The sequence below is a fragment of the Carassius gibelio genome, chromosome B25 (genome assembly GCF_023724105.1).
Source record: "Carassius gibelio isolate Cgi1373 ecotype wild population from Czech Republic chromosome B25, carGib1.2-hapl.c, whole genome shotgun sequence".
NCBI classification, from domain to species: domain Eukaryota; kingdom Metazoa; phylum Chordata; class Actinopteri; order Cypriniformes; family Cyprinidae; genus Carassius; species Carassius gibelio.
In genome coordinates this window covers 20283875-20305846 of record NC_068420.1, presented here as the reverse complement: position 1 = coordinate 20305846, position 21972 = coordinate 20283875, and the positions used below count along the sequence as shown (strand labels likewise).

Sequence of the window (21972 nt, the reverse complement as noted above, 5' to 3'; positions counted from 1 at the left end):
CTCTCTCTCATATTAACCAAAATCATTAGAAACGATAAAAAGGGCGGAACGTCAAAGTTTCACGTGGAGCATTCTGAGATTTCTTTTTTTTCTCCATGACAGGCTGCTGGCTCCCACTGTTAATTATTATTTTTTTTTTTTGGAAAAGCACTCTCTGTATTAGCTTAAAGCCCTCAAGTTTACACTGGTTACTGTATTCTTTCAATTGCTCTAAACAAGTATTTTGGGTGACCTTTTTTATTAAATGCTAGACATCAAGAACTTTTTTCAGTAAGCTAGGCCCTATGTGTTCAGTAAGCTTGTTTCAGTAAGCTGTGTTTTCAAAGCTTCAAGGTTTTATTGAATGCTATCTCTATACAGGTGCAAAGTAATGCATTCTTAGTCAGTCTTTTATTTTGTAATTTTAAGAGCAATAAACATATATTGCAATGTTAAGGAATTCATGTTTTTTTTTCATTCAGATATGCAAATCAACATGTATAAATTGTTAGTAGTCAATTAATGGGGAGATAATCGAAATCGAATCGGCCTTAGAAAATTAATCATTAGATTAATCGATGCATTGAAAAAATAATCGCTAGATTAATCGTTTAAAAAAGAATCGTTTATCCCAGCCCTAGTTAGGATGCATGCGCGTGTCAAGCGTGTATCTGTTAGGATGTAGGGGTGCTCGTACCTGTGTTCTGGGTGATCTGTCTCTTGGTAATCATTTGTTTGCACTTTGGATCCATTAGTTCGCTGTTCTTGTTTTGTTTGAGACACAGTAAGAGGTTCTTTGAATCGATTTCACTGCAGAAACGCTGTATAATAAAGAAAATTGTATTAATTTCTAGCCACCATTTAATTCTGGAGTCTCTTCAGATGTATCGGATGAGGTGTCGCACCCTGATCATCTGCTTGCAGACTCTCATGAGCTGGAAGTCGAGTTCTGGGTCCATCATTTCAGTCTCCTGCAGTTTGAAGACTTTCTGATGGCAGTGCTGGGTCAGCCGCTTCTTGTTTTCCTTCAGACACTCGATCACCTGAACGAGCACACACGCACAGATGAGCAGATCCTCACAGTTAAACGGAGGAGCAGAGAGCCGGCTCATCTGAATTTACCTGAGCGTTTCCAAACACCACGTTCTGACAGTGCTGCATGATGTCCTGCCGACAGCTCTCGTACAGATCCGGCACCAGACGAATGTCCTCAGACTGCACCACACACACACACACACACACGTCTCAGCATCACAGGACACAAGACACAACATAGCAGAGCACACTACAAATGCTTAGACTCATTTAAATAGATTAGGGCCCTATGATTTCAGCGATGCAGAAAACATGGACGGAATCGCGGAATCCAGTCATAAAAATGGAATTTGCAGTTAAACGCAGAATGTCATGGAATTTGTCAAAATTTTGAATGAATTAATCAAAAGTAGGTCATTGCACTCACATCAAATCACGATATGGACTAATATCTGTAAATATTCAGCCAGAAAAATCTATTTAAATATGAATCCTGCATGTTCAGCGTCTGTAGTCTCACTAAATTAGGATGTAAACACATGAAGAACATCTCCAGAACTGCTCTGAGAGTCACTTCATGAGCATTTGATTTAAGTAAATCTAGTATCATCACATAAACAGAACTGTAAAGGTATTCACAGTAACCCGTCAAAATTAAATAATTTTAATTTAAAGACAAGTATTTGCCAGAAATCTATTATTATTGTTCAGCAGAATGTACATAGACTACTTTTACTACTTTTAAAATGAAACAAACATTATTATTTAAGGTTTAATTGGACAACATTTCTTCCATGTTTTATTTTTAAGAGTAAATCCCCTTTGATTACAAAAAAAAAATTAAGTTTGCTTTATTGTCAATAATTAAAAGATAAATTAAATGAATGTTTTATGCCTTCATTTGATAACCAGAAAAATGTAAAAACAACAGAATTTCTGAGAAAAAATAAAACATTTCACAAGTCTATTTTAAGGAAAATAAAATGAATAAATTTAGTTGTTTTTCATGCTAAAACAGAATTGGGTAACAACAAAACATATGGTGAAGAAAAAATAAAACATTTCATAGGGTCCAAAACATGTAATTTTTGTTACACTTTTAATAAATTGATGTGAAAATGTATATGCTGCATGATTTTAATATATTAGACATGTTCGACAATTTAATTTAACCATGAAAAAGGAGTGGAGAAAAATTAACAGAAAGAATGGAATTTGGAAAAAAATAAAACTGATTTCATAGGGCCCTAATAGACTTTAGACTGATTTGAAGTACTGACCATCTGCACCTGTTCCACTCGGAGCTGTTTACGACACTTCATGGAAACCCGCTGCTCTCTGTCTTCCTGTAAATTGTCGTTTCTTACCGTATTACTCAGACAGATCACCACATCCACTCTAAGAGTAAACACACCATCAAAACCTTCCCGTCATACTCTACATCACCTCTAGAGGAGCTTTCGAACATATAGCTAATCTCACACGTTTAGGCCAGTCATAGATAAATAAACATATGACACTTAAACAGCCAGTAGGTGGCGACGAGTCCATGTCTTAAGTGATTCATAGAATCATTCATTCAAACGACTCATTCAAAACGGACGATTCATTTAGAAACAAAGCGACTGTCTTAAAGAATGGATGAATTCGTTGACTCATTTAGGAATTAAACGTTCAGTTCCAGCTTTGATTTGAACTATTTTCACCAGCGAAACGTAACTCACTCAATATTAACTTCTTGTTTGTTGAACTGCTGTATAAAATGAATACAACATATGCGATCATGCTCGTGTGCTGATAACAGGGAAAACCACACTCTATTGCTTAACTACATCGTATCTTATAAATACAACAACCACAACTGGAGTTATATGTATTCATCGTGCCGTGAACGCTTTTGGACTTTCAAGACATAATTTTGGTCATTTTTGTGAATATAATCAGACATACTCAGAGTATGTCGTTAAAACAACGTTTACGATATATTTCTTAAGGATAAATAGCGCTCAACTCTAATTATAACGTAAAATGCAATGTTTGCTTGGAGTTGCGCTCACTTCTTTTTGATGTTGGGGCACAGTTTGAGCACATCCTCCTTGCACGCCATCTTGAACTTGTACGAGAAGCGAAAGTCCTTCATCTGGATCTGAGGACGAGGAGGAGAAACGCATGCTTGAGACAGAAGAGTAGTAACAGTAGAAAAAGCGCGAGTGTATTCGTCAGACGTACCAGCTGGAAGCGTGTGACTCCAACAGCACATCTCTCGTTCGTTTCCTTCTGGTGCTTATTGGCAACGAGGCACTCCATCAGGTCCCCCGTGTCGAACTGATTATCAGCCAAATCCTACGAGACAAACACAGGCAAACAGAGAGCACGGGTGAAGAAAGAACAGAAAACAAGCTACTTCCTGTATTTATCATATAGCTTAAGGTTAGGAAAAGATGATTCGCAACTTACGTGACAGTAGGAATGGATCACAGGCTCGCAGGCTCGAATCAACAAGGTCTCGATCTGAATGTCCTGGAAAACCAGACGCACCAAAATCAGTCCAAACCCAGCCAGACGTCTCACGTCCAGCAGAGAACAATAGCACCCAAACATAGACACTGTGGCTTTTTAATTTCAGAGGCAAACTGCTGTAGATATCACGAAAGCTTTTATTTTCCTACTTCGGACTCCAATTCTGTGAGGTTTCCCACCACATCCCTGCAGCTGGGGACCAGATCATCTAAATGATACTGCAAGCACTCCAGTTCCTGACAGACAAACACACACACACACACACACACAACACAGAGCAATGCATCACTGAGAACTCCTTACCAAAATCAAACATTTCATATCAAGCATTTGTTGGTGTGCCAAGACTTTTTGTAAAGCATCTCATGTTTGCGAAATCATTATCTAACATAAAATTAACCACGGACAATAGTCCTATTTCAGAGCTGACCTTCTTAACGGTGTCCGACAATTAAATAATTAACGAAAATACAACATTTATTATTAAAACCTTACGTTTAAGACAAACATACAGACAATTTAATTAAAAACTTTTAAAATAATTAGCATTATTAAAGATGACTGTGGTTATGGTTAGCCCCGTCACCCATGTTGTGCTCAATCCTGTTACCACATGATTTCCCTCATTACATTCCTAGCATTTCTTAAGATTGTCACTGGATCACTGGATTCTTCCTGAACCAGGGAAACAAAAAAGACCAATTCGGTAGAAAATCTTTCAAATCTTGCAATGTTGACGGCATTCACCAATCACAACCATTCAATCCTGTTACTGGAGTTATTTTCAGAAACAAACTCACGAAACTAATAGTTTTTTGGTAATTAGTGGAAATGCAGGTTCAATAAGTACAACAGTCTCTGTTGTGTGACAGCTTAATTTAGGATATGAAGCGTTACTTACTACCAAAGTCACTGTATACGGTGACAGACTCTTATTTTACTATCAGCGAGATCCTATTCGTTTTTATTATCTGGAAATATAACTTTTTATTTTATATATTTTTATATAATTTATATGAATTTTACATAATTTTATATTTTTAATTTAATTAATTGTATTCTTCCCCCCACTGTTTTATTTTTTAATGTTCTACAATATTATTTTTTTAATTTCGGTTTTAGTTTAGTACACAAAGTTAGACTAAATAAAACGAGAAATTATCTAAAAAAAAAAAAAGTTTTTCAAACATTTAATTGTTTTTTTTTCCAATTCAAGTTTATTTTATTAATTTTTTTTTTAAGGTTTTAGTTTTACTATATTAACCCTTAGGACCCCTAGGTCATAGGAAAAAAACAACACAATCAAGTCATTAATTGGTACATTTAGGAACAAGGCTGCAAAGTCTGTAAACCTCAAATGAACAAAAAACAAAACCAGACAATTTTTTAATCAAAAAAAAAATGTTAATTTAAAATTGTATTTAAAAATAATTCAATGTATTTTGAATTGCATGTAACCGAATGGAGAGTGTGATCTGATCTCCTGACCTTTCCAGGTTCAGTCTTCTCACTGCACCACTTCCCCAGGTCTGTCATGCATGGCTTCTGTAGAGATGGATCCAGTCTCACATCCAGAGCCCTCTGGTGGAGGATCCTCTGAACCTCCGTCTTACAGTCCTGAGATAACTACAGATCGACCCAGATGCATTAGCACACACACGCACACACACACACACACACACACGCACACACGGACACAATCAATCAGACACGTGCACACACACAGTTCTGGATCCTTCTGCAAACAGAGATGTGTGTACGTGCTTGACGGGTGTCAGGAAATATGACACCATTACCACAAAAGTTACACAAGAATGTCTATTTTTAGATTAGACCGTAAAAAAACACCCACATCGTTTGAGATCATTTCTCGTCAGTCACCACTCATTTAAAGCCCACAGCATGATTCAATGTGATTTCAGCTCGATTGGTTCCTGCTAATTTGCTGAGAACATGCATTTGTAGTTTAATCACATTTACTCCTACATTGAGCATCACCAGACCTGTCAGGAACATAACGGAGTCGTATTTCACAACAAAAACAGCCAAGATATAGAACACACACACACACACACACACACATACATATATATATATATATATATATATATATATATATATATTAGGGCTGTCAAAAATAGCGCGTTAACGACGTTAATTAGTTGTTTGTCGTTAATTACGTCAAATTTTTTTACGCATTTCACGCATGCGCAGTGTGATAAATTATTCAGGTCAGGAAAGTCTCGTGGATCTCTGAATTCTCAAGATAGTAAAAAACAGCGGCGAGCACCGCGACGAAAACACCGAAGAAGCTTAAGGTTTTACCCCAGTTACTCTCAAATACATTCATGCCACGCTCGATAAACAGAGACGACTTTGGTAGTTGATAAGCTGGAGCTTCTTCCTGTTATAGCGTCCTGTGTTTCACACTGCCCATGCGCAGAACGCCTACACGCAATGCAGCGAAAATTACAGCTGTTTGGAAAAGCATATGCATTTTTACTTGTTTTTACTGGCACTTGAAGCCTTCAAAACGTGAAAATATTGATCCTAAAGTATTGTGGCAGAGCAAATGAACACCTCCCAAAAACAAGAGTGCCCAGAGTGCAGAGGGCGCATGTTTGTGTTTCTGAGTTCATTCTTTTGAGTTTCTCAATGCAGAATTTCATAGATATGTGGCCATATTTAACCACTGGTTCACCTAAAACTCTTACACTATCTGATGGCATGGTTTGATATAGTGCTCAGGTAAATTTGATTAAGTAAATGTTAAACTTTTGAAATTCAGAAAAAAAGAACCACATATTGATGAATCAATACATGAAAATTATGTATCTGTGTCCTGTTATTTATCTTTTGTTATGCATTTCAGAAAAAAATGGTTAGGATTCAGGTGTAATTGCAAATAGTGATTAATCCTGATGAATCCACTGAAAATTCTGATTAATTTGATAAAAAAATTTAATCATTTGACAGCCCTAATATATATATATATATATATATATATATATATATATATATATATATATAAATGCGCTTTGCTTGAACTCCATTTTGAGACCATTAAGATTTTCTGCACTGTGACATTAATTTATGCTGTTTATATAAAAAAATGCAAGACAAATAAGAACAAATACATACTAGTTAACTACTACTAAATACTAAAATATATATGATTTGACTTGTGAATTAATATATTATTTTATTAGTGAATTATGGTAATGACAATTGAGGGAGGTTGCTTATTTTGCATAAAAATGTTTTAACCATGCATAAAATGTTAATAGTAAAAAACTAAAACAAAAACCCAGAATAATCTGTTTGAGAGATAAATAAAAGATGTTTCCTCTCGTTTCTGAGGTGAAATGCAGTTTGTTGTGTTTTTGACAGGTTTGTGAGATCCCCTCTTTAAGGAATCAGAGGATACTTCGATTCAGACTCCCTTCAGAAGATTGGGATGAACCCTACAGAAGCCTCAGATAAACTATAGTTTTTTCTGATAACTCACAGCACAGAGGTGAAAGTGTGGAGTAAGAGCATCAGTCGTACCTGTCGTCCCTGCATCTCGGAGCGGTAAGCGTGCCGGTACAGACAGGAGAAAACGGCTCCGGGAGGCATGAACTCGCTGGTCTCGTTCCAGCCGTGAGCGTGACAGATGCGGGCCGCGTCGCTCTGACACTTCTGGTACAGGATAGGGTCCAGTCTGTAACCAGAACCACAGGGAGAGGTTGAACATCCACTCACATTCAGCCTCGGCAGACACGTGTTTGCAGAGTTCTGGTTTTGTGCTCGATCCTGTCACCAGGTGATTTACAAAAAAGAAACATTCCTTAAAATCGTGACGCACAAGAAGCAGCACTACTTCTGCGTTCTTTCTGAAGCACCTGGAGTGTTTCATCCAAGAGATATAGAAATGGGATTGTCAAAGTGAAGAGCTAAAGGCGAGTTTGTGACTCACTTCCAGTCTCTGGAGATGAAGTACTGCAGCTCCAGCAATCTGTGTTCACAGTCTTCCACCATCTTATCAGTGTACACATGCTCCATCAGACACGACAGCATCCTATCAAACAAGGACATGTGAAGATCAATCAACAGCGTACTGGAGAGTTCATGTGTCTCAATCCCAGTCCTCACGCCCAGCTCGCTCTCTGTTAACACCCCAAATCTCTCAACACAGGGGGACTCACATGGGGTCTCCGTTTCGGATGTGTTTGCAGGCGGTCTGGATGACGGACTCGCACGCCTCGGTCAGAGCGCGATCGATGCGGTAGTCGGCCCCGGGGTCCGTCTCCTGTATCAGTGTCTGGAGCTGATGGGACACACAGTTATGAAAGCCATAATCAGAGACATTCATCACAGCCGCTGCATTATTGAACATGAATTAATATCTCATGACTTCAGTAATGAACTGAATCAGTTCATTAAATCACAGGAAGAACTGAAACAGTGCAACAATGCAAACTTCTTGATATTTTTCAGCCTCTTGGTGATATTTATTTTCTTCATATTTATGCATTTCTTTTTAAAATCAGAATAATCAATATTTTGACTATACAGATTCCTATCTATCTATCTATCTATCTATCTATAAATCAAAATAAACAAACAAAAAACAATAATAAAATAGTAATAAAAATTAAAAAACATGAAAACTATATAAAACAAAAACAAAACAACATCTGATGAAAACAAAAAAAGCACAAAAAATACTAATAAAAAAGCAATAATCACAAAAGCAAAAAATAACTAAAACAAAACTAAAATACAAACATACACAAAAACCTTTTTTTATAACAAAAACAAAGAAAACATCAACAAACAAAAATAAATAAATACAAAAACAAAGGGAAAACAATAAAAAAAATCATAAAAACAATCTGTTTATTTATCGGTTTAGTACAATTATTATTATTATTATCAATAATAATAATAATAATAATAATAATAATAATAATAATAATAAGTGAGAAAAACTTTATTTTGACACAACAGGAAAATAGAGTATCTGTTAATCAGCCAAATTATTAGTATTCCCAGAAATACCCCTCTCCAAAATAATGCCAGGTATCATTTTCTGGCCTGTACAATACATCGAGCCGTTGCTCGTCCTAAATGTATCAGTGATAATCAAGATGTCAAACCAGCATCTGAGTGCATCCGAGTGCACTTCCACTCACAGCTTTCTGGCATGGTCCTTCCAAGGCGCCCCTGTCCCGGGACACCCTCATGAGGCAGTGCAGGGTGCGCCCCTTGTGGTGCAGGCCGGAGCAGTGCGTGTCGATCTCTCCTCTGCACTGCAGCACGATCTCGGGACTGAGCGAGTAATCTTCCATCAGCATGCGCCTGTAGTCCAGCATCTCCCCCTGACACCCGCCGCTCACGGTTTGACCTGCGACAGAACGAGAGCAAACGTGAGGACACCCCATCTGCAGACGGGACAGAGCCTGCGCCCGTCCACATCCCTCACCTCGGTGCACGGCTGCCTCCAGACACAGCAGCAGGTACGAGAGCTTGGCCGTGTCCATGTTGCAGCGGTATTTACGCAGGTCTGGTTCGCAGGCTTTCGCCAGCGAGTAGCTGACCTTGTAGTCCTGAGCGATCAGCTTCTGCCGAGTGGAGAGAGCGTCCCTGCACTGCCCAAAACACAGACACATGCGAATATAGTCGAGCTGTCATGATTCTCCGTTCACCATCACTATAAACCGTTCTCTGTAACTGCTTGTGCAAAACGAAAACTAGATGTACCTTTTCTGACATGCTCTCCTCAAACTTGTGTTGGAACAGACATTTGTAGACCTTTCCTTCTCCTGCTTGTGTCTGAAACAAACGAACAGAGCACAACATTAGCAACAGAAGTGCACATGAGTGTGTCTTACAGGATCACGGCTTACGTTTTCACAGAAGCGCTCGCGGTCTTCCCGACAGGCGAAGTAGAGATGACGGTCGAGGTGGAAGTCGTCGGAGGAGAGCTCTGCCACACGCATGATGGCTTTCTTACACCCCTCTCTGATGCTGTACTGCCCCGGCTGCTCCTCGGCTTCAGACACCAGAGCTTTTTCCAGACACGCGATCACCTCGCCCTGAGGGTGGATGTACTGCAGAGAACACACGTGTGTGCTCAGGACAGACAACATCCTTTTTTTTTTTTTTATTGTGCTCATACTGCTGCTTTCAGTTACCCACAATGCACCAGGGCTCACCTTCGGTCCAGTTTTGATGGCTCCACATTGCAGTTGGTTGATGTCATACATGCACGTGTCCATGAAGCCCAAGATCAGCCGGTAATCGCTGAAGACGATGCTGGCCATCTTTGTGATGTACTGGTTACACTGGTACTCAGAGATGTTGGCGTTGGCGCGGTGATCTATCAAACAGGACACCATGTAACCCTTCCCACGCTCCTCAGCGGCACACTCCTTAATCTGGAGACAGAGCAGGATTAGAGTGACTCTGTGGTACAGTCGGAGACAGGTTTGTCTTCCATGCACACTCACCCCACTGATGGTGGTCTTGCACACCTCGACGGCGACAGACTCGAACTTCGGATCAGTCGTCAGATTCAACTTATAGTTCCACAGCAGCTAGAAACAAAACAGGACGCACGACTGAATCTTACAGGACTGAAGGAATTGTTATACACAAACTTGAATTATTAGTTTTTTTGTAATTCCTGAACAACAACAGCTCTAAAATTATTGTTTATTAGGGATATAACGATATCTTTATCACGATAGCAAATTATATGAAACCATAGCTCTTTAAAGTTGTGTTTTGGGTCATTATGCTTTGGCACAGTATCTGTCAAACAAACTAAAACGAAGCTCAACATGGCTAAATCCCTCTGTTTCAAAGTGTAAAACATTGCACTAGATTTGTAGTTTTCTTAAGCCTGTATTCACTGGACCTGTAGTTTTCCATCAAAATAAAAGATAAGATAGAAGATTTTCACTTTAAAAAGTAACATTTGATTATATTAGTTTTTTCTATTGTTTTTTGGTCTCGCTCTCTATTTTTTATATTACAATAAATATTGTATTGTTGACTTCGTATCGTGATATTATTGTTTGATCAGTACATCCCTAATGTTTCTATTTCTGATATTCAATATTTAAAATAAATAAAAGGTAAAAATGAAAACAACCAATTTAGACATTAGCCAAACTGAAAAAAAAAGAAATCCAATATTAAACTAAAGATTAAAATACTTTATTTGAAAGTGAGATTGTTTATATTTGTTGCATCAAAACAAAAATAAAAACAAACAAATCCAAACGAACAAAATAAAAAAAAACTAAAACAAAGAAAAGTAAACCTCACTTTTGTAATATCAACAAATTAAACTCCAGCTAGTTTGTTTGGGTTTAACCATCAACCCTATTTCAGATAAACAACTTGAACCAAAAATAACAGGAATAGTTTGTCAACACTTACATGATTGCATTCTTCAGCGATCTCAGTCTCCTAAAGAGAGATGAAGAAGAGAACATAGAAATCATAAGTGTTCACACAGACAGAAGTGAAAAGCATAGCCCTGTATAAATCACACTGGTTTTGGGTTCACCCCGATATTTTAGGGGTATTTAAAACATTTTATTGTGCTTAAAAACAAGTAGAATAAGCAACAATATAACTGAACGCAGTGCCTCAAAGAGCATTTTTAAAGTGTTTGACTGCTCAAAACATTGTGAGACCTCAGGAAAACAACAAAAGTCTGAATATGTTTGGCTGTAGTACTGGTGTAAATATTGTAATCCATCCCTAATAAACAATGAACAAAATAGTAACAGATGCTGATGTTTGTAAATGTGCGTTATATTTACTTTTAGGCTTTTAAAATGTATTTGCATTAATTTGTGACCCCAGGTAGAGGCGAGGGGAAAACAGAGATAGTAAAACAGAAATCAGCTTCCTGTTGCACATCCTCGGATGGACTGCTAATATTGAACAAGAGGTTTAGATGAGGACTCTCTGATAATTAACATTTTGTCAAAAATGTAACATTTGAGTATGAGAATTAATTATTAAAACAACCAAATTAATCATTTTAACTTCAGTTTAGGCAGATTAAACAGACTGAGGTGAAAGAATTAAACTTTTCTTGCTTTTTAAAAAAAAAAAAGCCTTTGAGTATCACCAAATTTCAAGAAATCTGGTGGATTTACGTGATTTAAGGCTGGAAGGATTTGTTCACATTCTCTCCTGGAGAATCAAATGTGTGCTGAAGTAAATACTGTGAGTCTTAAAATGACAAAGCACGCTGGTTAAAGCTAACGTACCAAAACACACTGGTAATTTTCATCCCGATTAAACACAGCTTTCATATTAACTTTACGATACTCTCTTCCTTGTGCAATTCTCCGGAGGAACCCGAAAGGTTGACAAGAAGAACAAGTATTTTCAATAACAATGTGTCGGATGATTCAGCATTTAAGTTTGACAAATGTGCGACATTCATTGCAAAATAAAATGTATGACAAATGAGCACACAGTAACATGACGAATTAGAGAGAAGGTCAGCAATTGTAGAAACTGAGAGAGTATGTCTTTCAACAGTGCCTTTAGCAGCTTTATTCAAAAATAGAGGCCTTTTAATTACCTTTTATTCCTCCGCTGATAAATTAGCTTACTTTTTGATGTGAAAACTTGAGCAGTCAGGAGCAATCAACATAACAGTAGGGTCTGCCTGACCGTGCTGACTTGACTGATCTTTATATGAACAGCTGAGAACAAGCCCAGACAGAGATAGCACAGGACAGCTGATAACAGCCCGCTGTAAATCTTGATTCCCATGGAGCTAAAGGCCTTGATAAAGCCCCTTTCACACTGCACGTCGGACCCGCAATATTACCGGGAACATTGCCGGGTCGCCTTCTGTGTGAAAGCAACCACGTCCCGGTGTTACGGTTTAACTGGTTACCGTGTTATCTGGTGACCAACTTCCTGTTTAGGTCTCCGCTGCAGATGTGCTGGAACGACGGCAGCAGATTCGCCGATTCTGAAAGCACAAACTGACGTGATATTAAGTGTCTAATAAACGCAGACTTGCTCAGTGCATGATTTTGATATTCTTGCAGAGATAACAAGTTATAGGTATGATCGCCCGTAGCGGCTGAAGTAAGTAGGATAAACAAAAAAATTAAATACAGTGTTGGCACGAGTTTCGAACACGCGCTAAAAGACGACGCGCTGCGAGACGACACTCACGAACCACCGAGCCACCGATCTTTACATAAGCAGCTCCAGATCTCTGGATTCAACACAGGACTCTCGGCGTCACATTGTGACACTGGCTGAATCAAGGAACTGTGACCGTGTTAACTTGTGACCTCTGTTTGCAAGCCAAAATCCAATTTTACTGTTGCTATAAGTTAACAATTCCAGCCAAAGCGCTTCTAATGCTGCTAAATGATTTGATACGATCTGAAAATTACTCATCGTCAAAAATTACGAATCCCATTAATGTAAACATGCATAACAACAGCCCAAAGTTTAAGTAGCTTAGTTCCATTGGTTCATTGGCAAAACACATTCTTACAGTGACAGGCTGCCCACATAAACTTCTTATTTTACAACATAAAAAATATATATATCTGTCATCTATCCAAGACAACATTTAAAGTGTTACTAAATGGCAACAACTTTTAAAGAGTGTCAAAAACACTACTAGTAAAAATCAGGATTTCGAAATGGATCCATATCTGATGGGACATTGTTCCCATGCAACCTCTCAGCCACAATGTCAAAATATGTACATGACAAATTTCCAAAATCTTTCAATGCTCCACAAGATACAATGGGTTTACAGGTACAAGGAATTTATCTTGTTGTACTAGACATTTGTCAAAAATACAAAGAAAACAAAATGAATCAAAGAAATGTTAATGCTCAAATCAATCATGCTACAAAAGACAGTGTACACAGAAGTGGTTCATTTCACTGGTTCACAATCACTAAGCTCATTGGTTTGACGATGCAATCACTAAATCAATGAACTGACTTTAGCTGGAAAATGACTTTGACACAATCAGTTTTGTATAAAGCACTATATAAACAAAGGTAAAAAACAAATTAATATAACACTTTTCACTGCTTTACCACACACACACTTAAACACAAGCAGGACAAATCAAATCTTCCTCAATAGGAGGCTGACCAACACAGTTCCAGTGAAACCATAGGTCACATGTGATATTAATCTGTGAAGAATGCTTGTTGCACTTTAAAGACAATGTGCCTGTGTTAACTTGTTTATCATCTATTTTGTTAAATAAAGATTATGTGAAATATTATCTATTATATTATCTGAATGCTGCTGAAAAACCTGAATAAAAACAACACAACATTTTGACGAGCTTTAATGGTTGTAACGGAAATGGCCATTTGGGTTCAATCAAAACTTTGATGGTCTTTGCATGTAAGTCTGTAATGACAATCTTATGTAGTCAATTGTGCTTTGTGTCTAGTTGATTTCAATTCAGATGCATACAATCACAACCATACAAGCAGAAAAACATGTTGCAAAGTTATTTAAACAAAGTAAATTACACGTTACAGAAAAGTAGTGCAATGTATTATTATTAAATATTGTTCCTCAAAGTGAAATGATGCATTCTGTACATCTAGTTTTGCAGTTCATAGGCAAGAAATGTATGTGGGCAGCCTGCCACTGTAAGAACGTGTTTTGCCAATGAACCAATGGAACTAAGTTACTTAAACTTTGGGCTGTTATTATGCATGTTTACATTTACAGCGCTTTGGCTGGAATTGTTAACTTATAGCAACAGTAAAATTTGATTTTGGCTTGCAAACAGAGGTCACAAGTTAACACGGTCACAGTTCCTTGATTCAGCCCGTTTCACGATGTGACGCCGAGAGTCCTGTGTTGAATCCAGAGATCTGGAGCTGCTTATGTGAAGATCGGTGGCTCGGTGGTTCGTGAGTGTCGTCTCGCGGCGCGTCGTCTTTTAGCGCGTGTTCGAAACTTGTGCCAACACTGTATTTAATTTTTTTGTTTATCCTACTTACTTCAGCCGCTACGGGCGATTATACCTATAACTTATCTCTGCAAGAATATCAGAATCATGCGTTTATTAGACACTTAATTTCATGTCAGTTTGTGCTTTCAGAATCGGCGAATCTGCTGCCGTCGTTCCAGCACATCTGCAGCGGAGACCTAAACAGGAAGTTGGTCACCAGATAACACGGTAACCAGTTAAACCGTAACACCGGGATTGATTCCCGCATTGAACCCAGGTCGGGGACCTAGTAACATTGCGGGGTTCGACCCAGGATGAGCGCTGTGTGAACAAAAGCCAGATCTAATTCTGTGTCGAAGTGATGCCGCGCGTTATCGCGCAACTCTTTTACCGGCTGTTTTGAAGGAAGATCAACGTTCACGACGAAAAAATATGTGCAAACTGTAATAAAGCAGAGATCAGTTAGTTCCTCACTTGCCGCGCTGACGGAGAGATCGTTCGCTTGCTTCAGTTAAAGTATAACGTGCCTAGCATAGTCGACTCGTACATTACACGTCACGCGCTGATGTCACGTGTCGTTACGGGATCTTCAAGGGTTGTGTGTGAAAGCACGCACATATCCCGGGTCATCACTGGCAGTGTGAAAGTGCAAAATCTGATAGCGTCTTCTTAGCCTTTGATAGATCTACTGGGGTTTATTAACTCTAACAGGATTTAAAGTTACAGCTTCTCTGTGCAGTTATGCTATATATATGAAGGAATATTAGGATACTGCTTAGAGATCAGTAAAATCACTACTTATTTGGACCGTTGTCACCTCAACGTCATATAAATGGACTGGCGACAAGATCTTTTCTCTAGCTGTGTCAGGTTATATTTTAGAAAACAGAATTTTTAAAAAGCCACCTGGGCTTTTTGCCTCCAGTAGATAATAAAATATAGAGGTAAACAGACTGTCTCCATTCAGTCTTTATTTATGAGAAACAATGAGGAACATTGAACAGCTAAATAATTGACCTTACAGTAAGGACTTGCACTGACAGTGAGAGAAAGTCTAAAGTTAACTCATAGTCTGATAAAAACAGGGAAAACTCTGAAGGATATATTCACATGATCATTAAACTATAAAATGTTACAAACTGAAAAATGACCTGAAGTAGATCAAGCGATGACCTCACATGACACATCTATCAGACCTGACACTGGCAATAAATGGGACACTTCAGAAGTATTATTACACAAGGACCTCAATAATCATATTGCTTCCGCATATGTAATCATGCAACGATTCATACGTTGGTGCTGTTTCACCAAACAATGACTAACCCTTGCCAAACAAATAGCAGTCCTCACATATCATGATCCCTCTACAAGTGAACACTGCTCAACCAGTCAGTCAGTTTGAACAAAGGCAGAAATTCAGTATACAAGCCATCCTTGTTCGTACCAAGAATGATAACTATAATGAAACCAACTATAAAGGTTTAATAATCGTTCTAATTATACCCCAACTAGGGTTGTGCCGATAGACGATAGTATCGTGTATCGACGATAGTCAGAAATATCGACGTAAGCAGATCTCTCTGTCGATAGTCAAGACGATATTAGGCGTGTTATTATTTACATGCACACCGCACTATAATCCACAAACAGACGTACATCGTCTGCAGATAAAAGGCATTTCATTGCACTTTAACAAGTAAACTGAATGGCCCTTATATGTGCAATATATTAAACGAGCCCTCACTAACTGAGTTTAATGGGGAAGTCGTGGCCTAATGGTTAGAGGGTTGGACTCCCAATCGAAGGGCTGTGGGTTCTAGTCTCGGGCCGGACGGAATTGTGGGTGGGGGTAGTGCATGAACAGCTCTCTCTCCACCTTCAATAACACGACTGAGGTGCCCTTGAGCAAGGCACTGAACCCCCAACTGCTCCCCGGGCGCCGCAGCATAAATGGCTGCCCACTGCTCCGGGTGTGTGTTCACAGTGTGTGTGTGTGTGTGTTCACTGCTCTGTGTGTGTGCATTTCGGATGGGTTAAATGCAGAGCACAAATTCTGAGTATTGGTCACCATACTTGGCTGAATGTCACTTCACTTCTTCACTTCTTCACTTCTTCTTCACTTAATGTCACAGTTATGTTAGAACGCATCTCATTCTTGTTTCTGTGGCGCTGCGTCGGTCTCGTCATGAGGCGCGCGGTCCAGAGCGATGTATGACTGATGCATCAGTTCAATTCAACTTTGCTCAGTAATCCGGTTAAGATGAAATGTTAAGAGAAAATGTTAAGAGAAAACATTACCCTCTCCAGCTGCAAGAGGGCGCTCTATACTGCTCAGTGTAGACTACAGGAGCACTGAACAGCATCTCTGGGAGCATAGAGCGCCCTCTCGCAGCTGGAGAGGGTAATGTTTTCTCTTGGTTCTTGGTTCTAAATGAATGCGACTTATAGTCCCGTGCGACTTATGTTTTTTTCCTCATCATGATGTATTTTTGGACTGATTTCGGATTGTCAATCTGACAGTCCCAAAACCGGACAGCGTCAGATCGTGTCACATGGTTCGAGAACACTTCCTGGTTCATATCTGCTCACAACAACACTGAAACACCTCTGTACACGGGAAATATCCAAATAATAAACCTGCGATTACGATAGAAAAGCTTGGTATGAGATTTTCTTGAGATCTGGGCCATTTTATAAAAAATATAAAAAATGTACAATGCTAACTTGTGCAGCGATGTAAAAGGCTATAAATAGCATATTTTTACAATAGTAAATGACCACCTGTGCTCGCAAAAGAATGTTATTACAAACACTCGATAGGGGTTCAAAGTGAGTTGAGTAAAAATGTACTAATAATTAAATAAATTGTCTAATGTAGCTTGATGCTAACGTTAGCTCTAATGCTACTAATACTAGGTGCATTTCTTCTTCATAATGCATTTCTGTCACAATAATTCACGTAAGGTCTTAAGAAAATGTTTTGTTAATAACTTTTGATAAATAAGGGCTAAATGCATACAGAGACTGAAGTGAGATCGCTGCTTTGTTGCTTTGTAAACATTGAAATTCCACAAAACAAGCTGATAAAGGTGGAATTAAAACAAAAGAATAATGATGAAAGAATAATGGGGATAATGTGTCATACCTGGCGGAGGTGTGAAAGACTCGTTTGGTGAGAACAATAGAACCATGAAAACGGGGAGTTTTGCAAAGCCAACACAAATATAGAGAACACATATGTGAAATCTTACAGAGATGACAAGTGCCATAAATCAATCTGATTAGCCTTCTCTAAAAACACACATGACATGGCCTTAGAAAATATTTCATATAATTCACAGTTTTACAGGTTTGATTATTAAATTCCTAATGAAATTTTGAAAGACTTGTGGCTTTAGCTACATTGTATTTCTAAACTCATATCTTACATCAACATTTTTTTAATACATTTAAAAAATATGTTTTTAATATTTTTACATTTGAGCATTTTTAATATTTTTACATTTGAAGTGTCAGCTTTGTGAAAATTTTTTGATTATGTATCTAGTCAGAAAGAATCATGAGCAGAAACATTTTTATTTTGGGTATGTCATTTCTGTATCCAATATTCATTTATATAGCTTAAGTCAACATTGAAAATAAGGGAAATTTCTCGAGTTACTCATCCAAAATACGGGAAATTTCAACATTCATCTTTTTGTTGCTATCCCTCTGATGACAGCAAAAATTCGTACTATAAAACTGCTGCATAAACTAATGTTAAGCGATTTGTGAAGCTAGGTCTAACGTGACTTTAGTTACAGATTGGCGTGAAATCGTGCTCTCACAACAACCACGCTATCTTAAAAAGCCCAAAATCACGCTAAGGTTGCTTTCAAGTAAGCAAAACGATGCTTTGAAAACATCTGTTTCGCTGGAAGGACAAGGAGTAGCAACAGGACAACAACACAGAGACTTGACAGGTCTGATGGAGGGGCTAACGGGATATTTTACAGGAAAATACTAAAACGGGAAGACAGCGGGAAAACAGCTCAAATACGTGAGAACCCCGAAAAAACGGGAGGGTGGACAGCTACTAACTACACTTTTGAAACACATTGTTAAAAGTCCATAGGTGAATGGTTGTTAGCACTAATGGTTACTAAACTAGCAGCTAGGTAACGTTAGAGCGCAGCTTACCGGATTACTGTATACTGTTTTGCCGCTGGCTCCAAACCGTTAATAGTGCCGATTTTGGCCACATACCGGTCCCTGGCATCCCTATTTAGCGTATCACTATAAATCCCACAACCTTTTCGCGATTTTGACATGTTTTTTTCTTTCTCCCAACTCTGCTCTTCTCGTTCAAATTACTGTATGTTTACATTCGCAAAGCTGGCAACATGGCCGCCACGTCCCAGAATGCAACTTGGCGGCCAAGGCCTATTGATGACTGAACGTTCATTTATTCAAATGCCTGTTTGCATGTTTGGGCACAGGCTTTTCTCTGCTGAACACAAAATAAGATTGTTTGAAGGATGTCGGCAATCAGACAGTTGATGGTAGCTAATGACTTCCATAGTATTTTTTTGTGTTCAACAGAGGAAAGAAACTCTAGGAAACTACATGGCTCCAGACTAAATATTTTTACTAGGAGCACAAGCAGAACATTTTCCCCATTTCAACTGTATTACTGACAAGTGCTTTTATAATAAATGGACTAAACTCAGCGATTACAATGTGCCATATTCTTTTCATTTCAGAGAGATATGACATTTATATAAAATTATTACACTATTACTATAGTTAGCATTACTGGTTTTCTGCGTCAGCGCTGTTTGATCAGTTTATTATACAGAGATTTCTGTGCATAATTTGAATACTTAAGTTGTCACTAGATTTCGCAGTAATCGTTATTCGTTCTGCGGCGGATTCAAACGCTTCTCACTGGATCTTGCTTTTGATGTTTCCCATATGTGACAGAAATGGCAAAGTGAGATGAACGTTAGGAGTCAAGTTATTAAGTTGATTAATTATTACGAGGTCAAATTTAATTAAATATATATAATGTTGTTTGGAAAGTGCAAACATTTACGATACAAACTTTCATTTCCAAAACAGAAAATCATGTATATTTTTGCATAATTTAACAGAAGCCACTGTGCTCATCTTATTTGCTAGCATTAGGTAATTTCCCGCCCCGCTACTAGTATCGGTGACGACAATTTTCATAACATCACGTCATCGCGAGAACAGTGCAGGTGACGTCACAGCGGGGCTGACTCAGACACCATATTTGGGCGTACTCTGGTATACTCTTAGTAGGCAGAAAAAAAGGGATTGACACACAGCCTTTAAAGCTGCAGTAGGGAACTTTTGACGCTCTAGCGGTTAATAAACAGAACTGCTTGCGTCTTGCGGAAGAACATTGTAGCCGGAACTACTTCTCTCTGTTTATGTCTATGAAGAATCACAAAGGTACTGGGTTACTCCGCCGCGGTACCCCAAAGCAATCTAAAATAGTCCGCATATAAACACTTATTATAGGTGTACCCTAGTGATTCAGGACAAGCTAAAAACACGGTTTGGAAAATTGATTCATGGTGTACTCGCTTATTAGGTTCATTTTTCTACATTTTGAACACAAACAAAGTTACGGACCGCAGCTCTGATTGGTTGTTTTTTACCAGGAGCGCATGACTTTCTGCAAATGGCAATAGGACCACTGGGAGGAGCCAGAGGAGCTTGATTCTTTTCACAGATTATCTGTCTCATATTCTACTGTCAGGACATAATGACAGGTTTAATAAATATGTAAAAAATATTTTTTTACAAAAGTTCCCTACAGCACCTTTAACAGGAAGCACTGTTATTAATCATGATAACCGGTTCTTATACCCCTCTATGTTTGACATTGAGAGGCCTTCCTTGTCAATCCGCGACTGGTTTTTAATTATATTAACAAATATCTTCTCACGTCACTCGATTAGTCAGTTCTGTAATTGCCACGCGCTCGCAGACTATGTGTTAAATACAGACTGGGCCGTGTTTCTTACGTCTTGTCGGTCCTGCAGGCACTCGAGCACGGCCAGGTTGTTGTTCCAGGAGTGTTTGGGGCAAATCCGGCTCACGTCCTCCCGACAGGCCGCGTCCTCCGCGAGCTTCCAGCCGCCGCTGAGCAGCGCCGCCGCCTTGTCCTCTCCCGCCGCGTTTCTGCCTCTATCAGGGTTATCCGCGGTGTTTTCAGCGTCCAGTTTGCCTCCGAGAGCGGAAGACATCCAGCCGGAGATGAATATCAACAGCAGCAACTGCTGCATACACGCCGCCATATTCGCGGAGAACTAACTTATGAATCCCACTCATAGACTGTATAAAAACAATCCCACTACAGCCAGGAGCACGTTCATGAATATTAATTAGCAGGCGATGACATCGCGTCGCTTCCTGATAGCCTTAATATTCATGAGATCCGTTAAATCCCCAACCGTAGTAGGCGTGGCCGTAGCCAGGCTTTGAAAATTTGTGAGGTCCAGGGGGATTCTATTATAAGCCCCTTATTATAGAATTGTGCTATAATAACCCCTATAAATACAAGTAATTATATACACTAACACTTGAAAAGAGACAGAAATGCAGATTTAAATGTAGATGGTTCGAATCCGCCTTCTGGGGAAATTTTTTTCTCCCTTTTTAAATTTCAAATGACATCAGAAAAGCATTTATTTTCAATGAAAATTATTAAATAAGCAAAAGGTTAAGGGTAGGTATAGGGAGGGCTTTATTGACTCAAAAAGGTTGCTTCCACTAAATTAGACTATTAAATTAGACCAATAATAAATAAGTTATTATTGCATACTGTTGTATAATGTACTAATGAGATGCAGATAATTGCCACTATTTGCAGTAAGTAGTATAAATAGCAGAAAATCCTGATATTATAAATAAAATCTATAAATATTTGCACTTAAATCACAAAAAAAAAAAAAAAAAAAAAACTTGTAAATGTAAATAGCTGCTGCTTTTTTCGATAACTGCCAAAGTAATGCCGGCGATGCAATGTTAGATGTTGCTGTTAAAATAAACAAATACCTATAATTAAATAAAATTAACCGAGATTATTCCAATTGTTTTGTTAATTAAGATAAAGTTATAGCTGCCGCAACTTCCTCCTTTATTAACTTTCTAAAGTGTTAAATTTACTGGTAAAACAAATCAAAATACGCCTTTAATAGCTGGATCTGGCAAAACTATTTTAATTATATCAGTATCTTTATTCAGAAAAACTCTCAAAAACCTGGTTCCTGTAACTTTTCCCAGCGAAGCCCTGATGCACCAATCACGATCGTTTAAGGTTACAGGACAGTATATTTATATTAATAGAAATTTTGTTTTGTGTTTGAATTACTTTTGAAGTCAAACCATTTTTTGTCTGATAGAAAAAAGAAGAGAATGTGTCTCGAGCTTTGGGCTCAAGAGAGAT

The 21972-nt window shown here is 38.4% G+C and overlaps 1 protein-coding gene across 1 annotated transcript in view; it reads right to left on the bottom strand.

The window, feature by feature from the left end:
• Nucleotides 1–20907, bottom strand: part of LOC128013737 (Golgi apparatus protein 1-like) — a 29219-nt gene extending 8312 nt beyond the window's left edge. Inside the window, exons 1-20 of the mRNA XM_052596927.1 lie at nucleotides 20549–20907; nucleotides 10966–10995; nucleotides 10029–10115; nucleotides 9735–9956; nucleotides 9426–9629; nucleotides 9280–9351; nucleotides 9002–9167; nucleotides 8712–8923; nucleotides 7722–7843; nucleotides 7493–7594; nucleotides 7084–7237; nucleotides 5023–5160; nucleotides 3684–3770; nucleotides 3472–3534; nucleotides 3244–3357; nucleotides 3072–3160; nucleotides 2295–2412; nucleotides 1102–1194; nucleotides 885–1022; nucleotides 677–800 (exon numbers count right to left, since the gene is read on the bottom strand). Of these exons, the coding sequence (XP_052452887.1) occupies nucleotides 677–800; nucleotides 885–1022; nucleotides 1102–1194; nucleotides 2295–2412; nucleotides 3072–3160; nucleotides 3244–3357; nucleotides 3472–3534; nucleotides 3684–3770; nucleotides 5023–5160; nucleotides 7084–7237; nucleotides 7493–7594; nucleotides 7722–7843; nucleotides 8712–8923; nucleotides 9002–9167; nucleotides 9280–9351; nucleotides 9426–9629; nucleotides 9735–9956; nucleotides 10029–10115; nucleotides 10966–10995; nucleotides 20549–20821 (2608 nt within the window). The 5' untranslated portion in view covers nucleotides 20822–20907. The remainder of the gene's footprint in view (nucleotides 1–676; nucleotides 801–884; nucleotides 1023–1101; nucleotides 1195–2294; nucleotides 2413–3071; nucleotides 3161–3243; nucleotides 3358–3471; nucleotides 3535–3683; nucleotides 3771–5022; nucleotides 5161–7083; nucleotides 7238–7492; nucleotides 7595–7721; nucleotides 7844–8711; nucleotides 8924–9001; nucleotides 9168–9279; nucleotides 9352–9425; nucleotides 9630–9734; nucleotides 9957–10028; nucleotides 10116–10965; nucleotides 10996–20548) is intronic.
• Between the last annotated feature and the right edge of the window lie 1065 nt (nucleotides 20908–21972).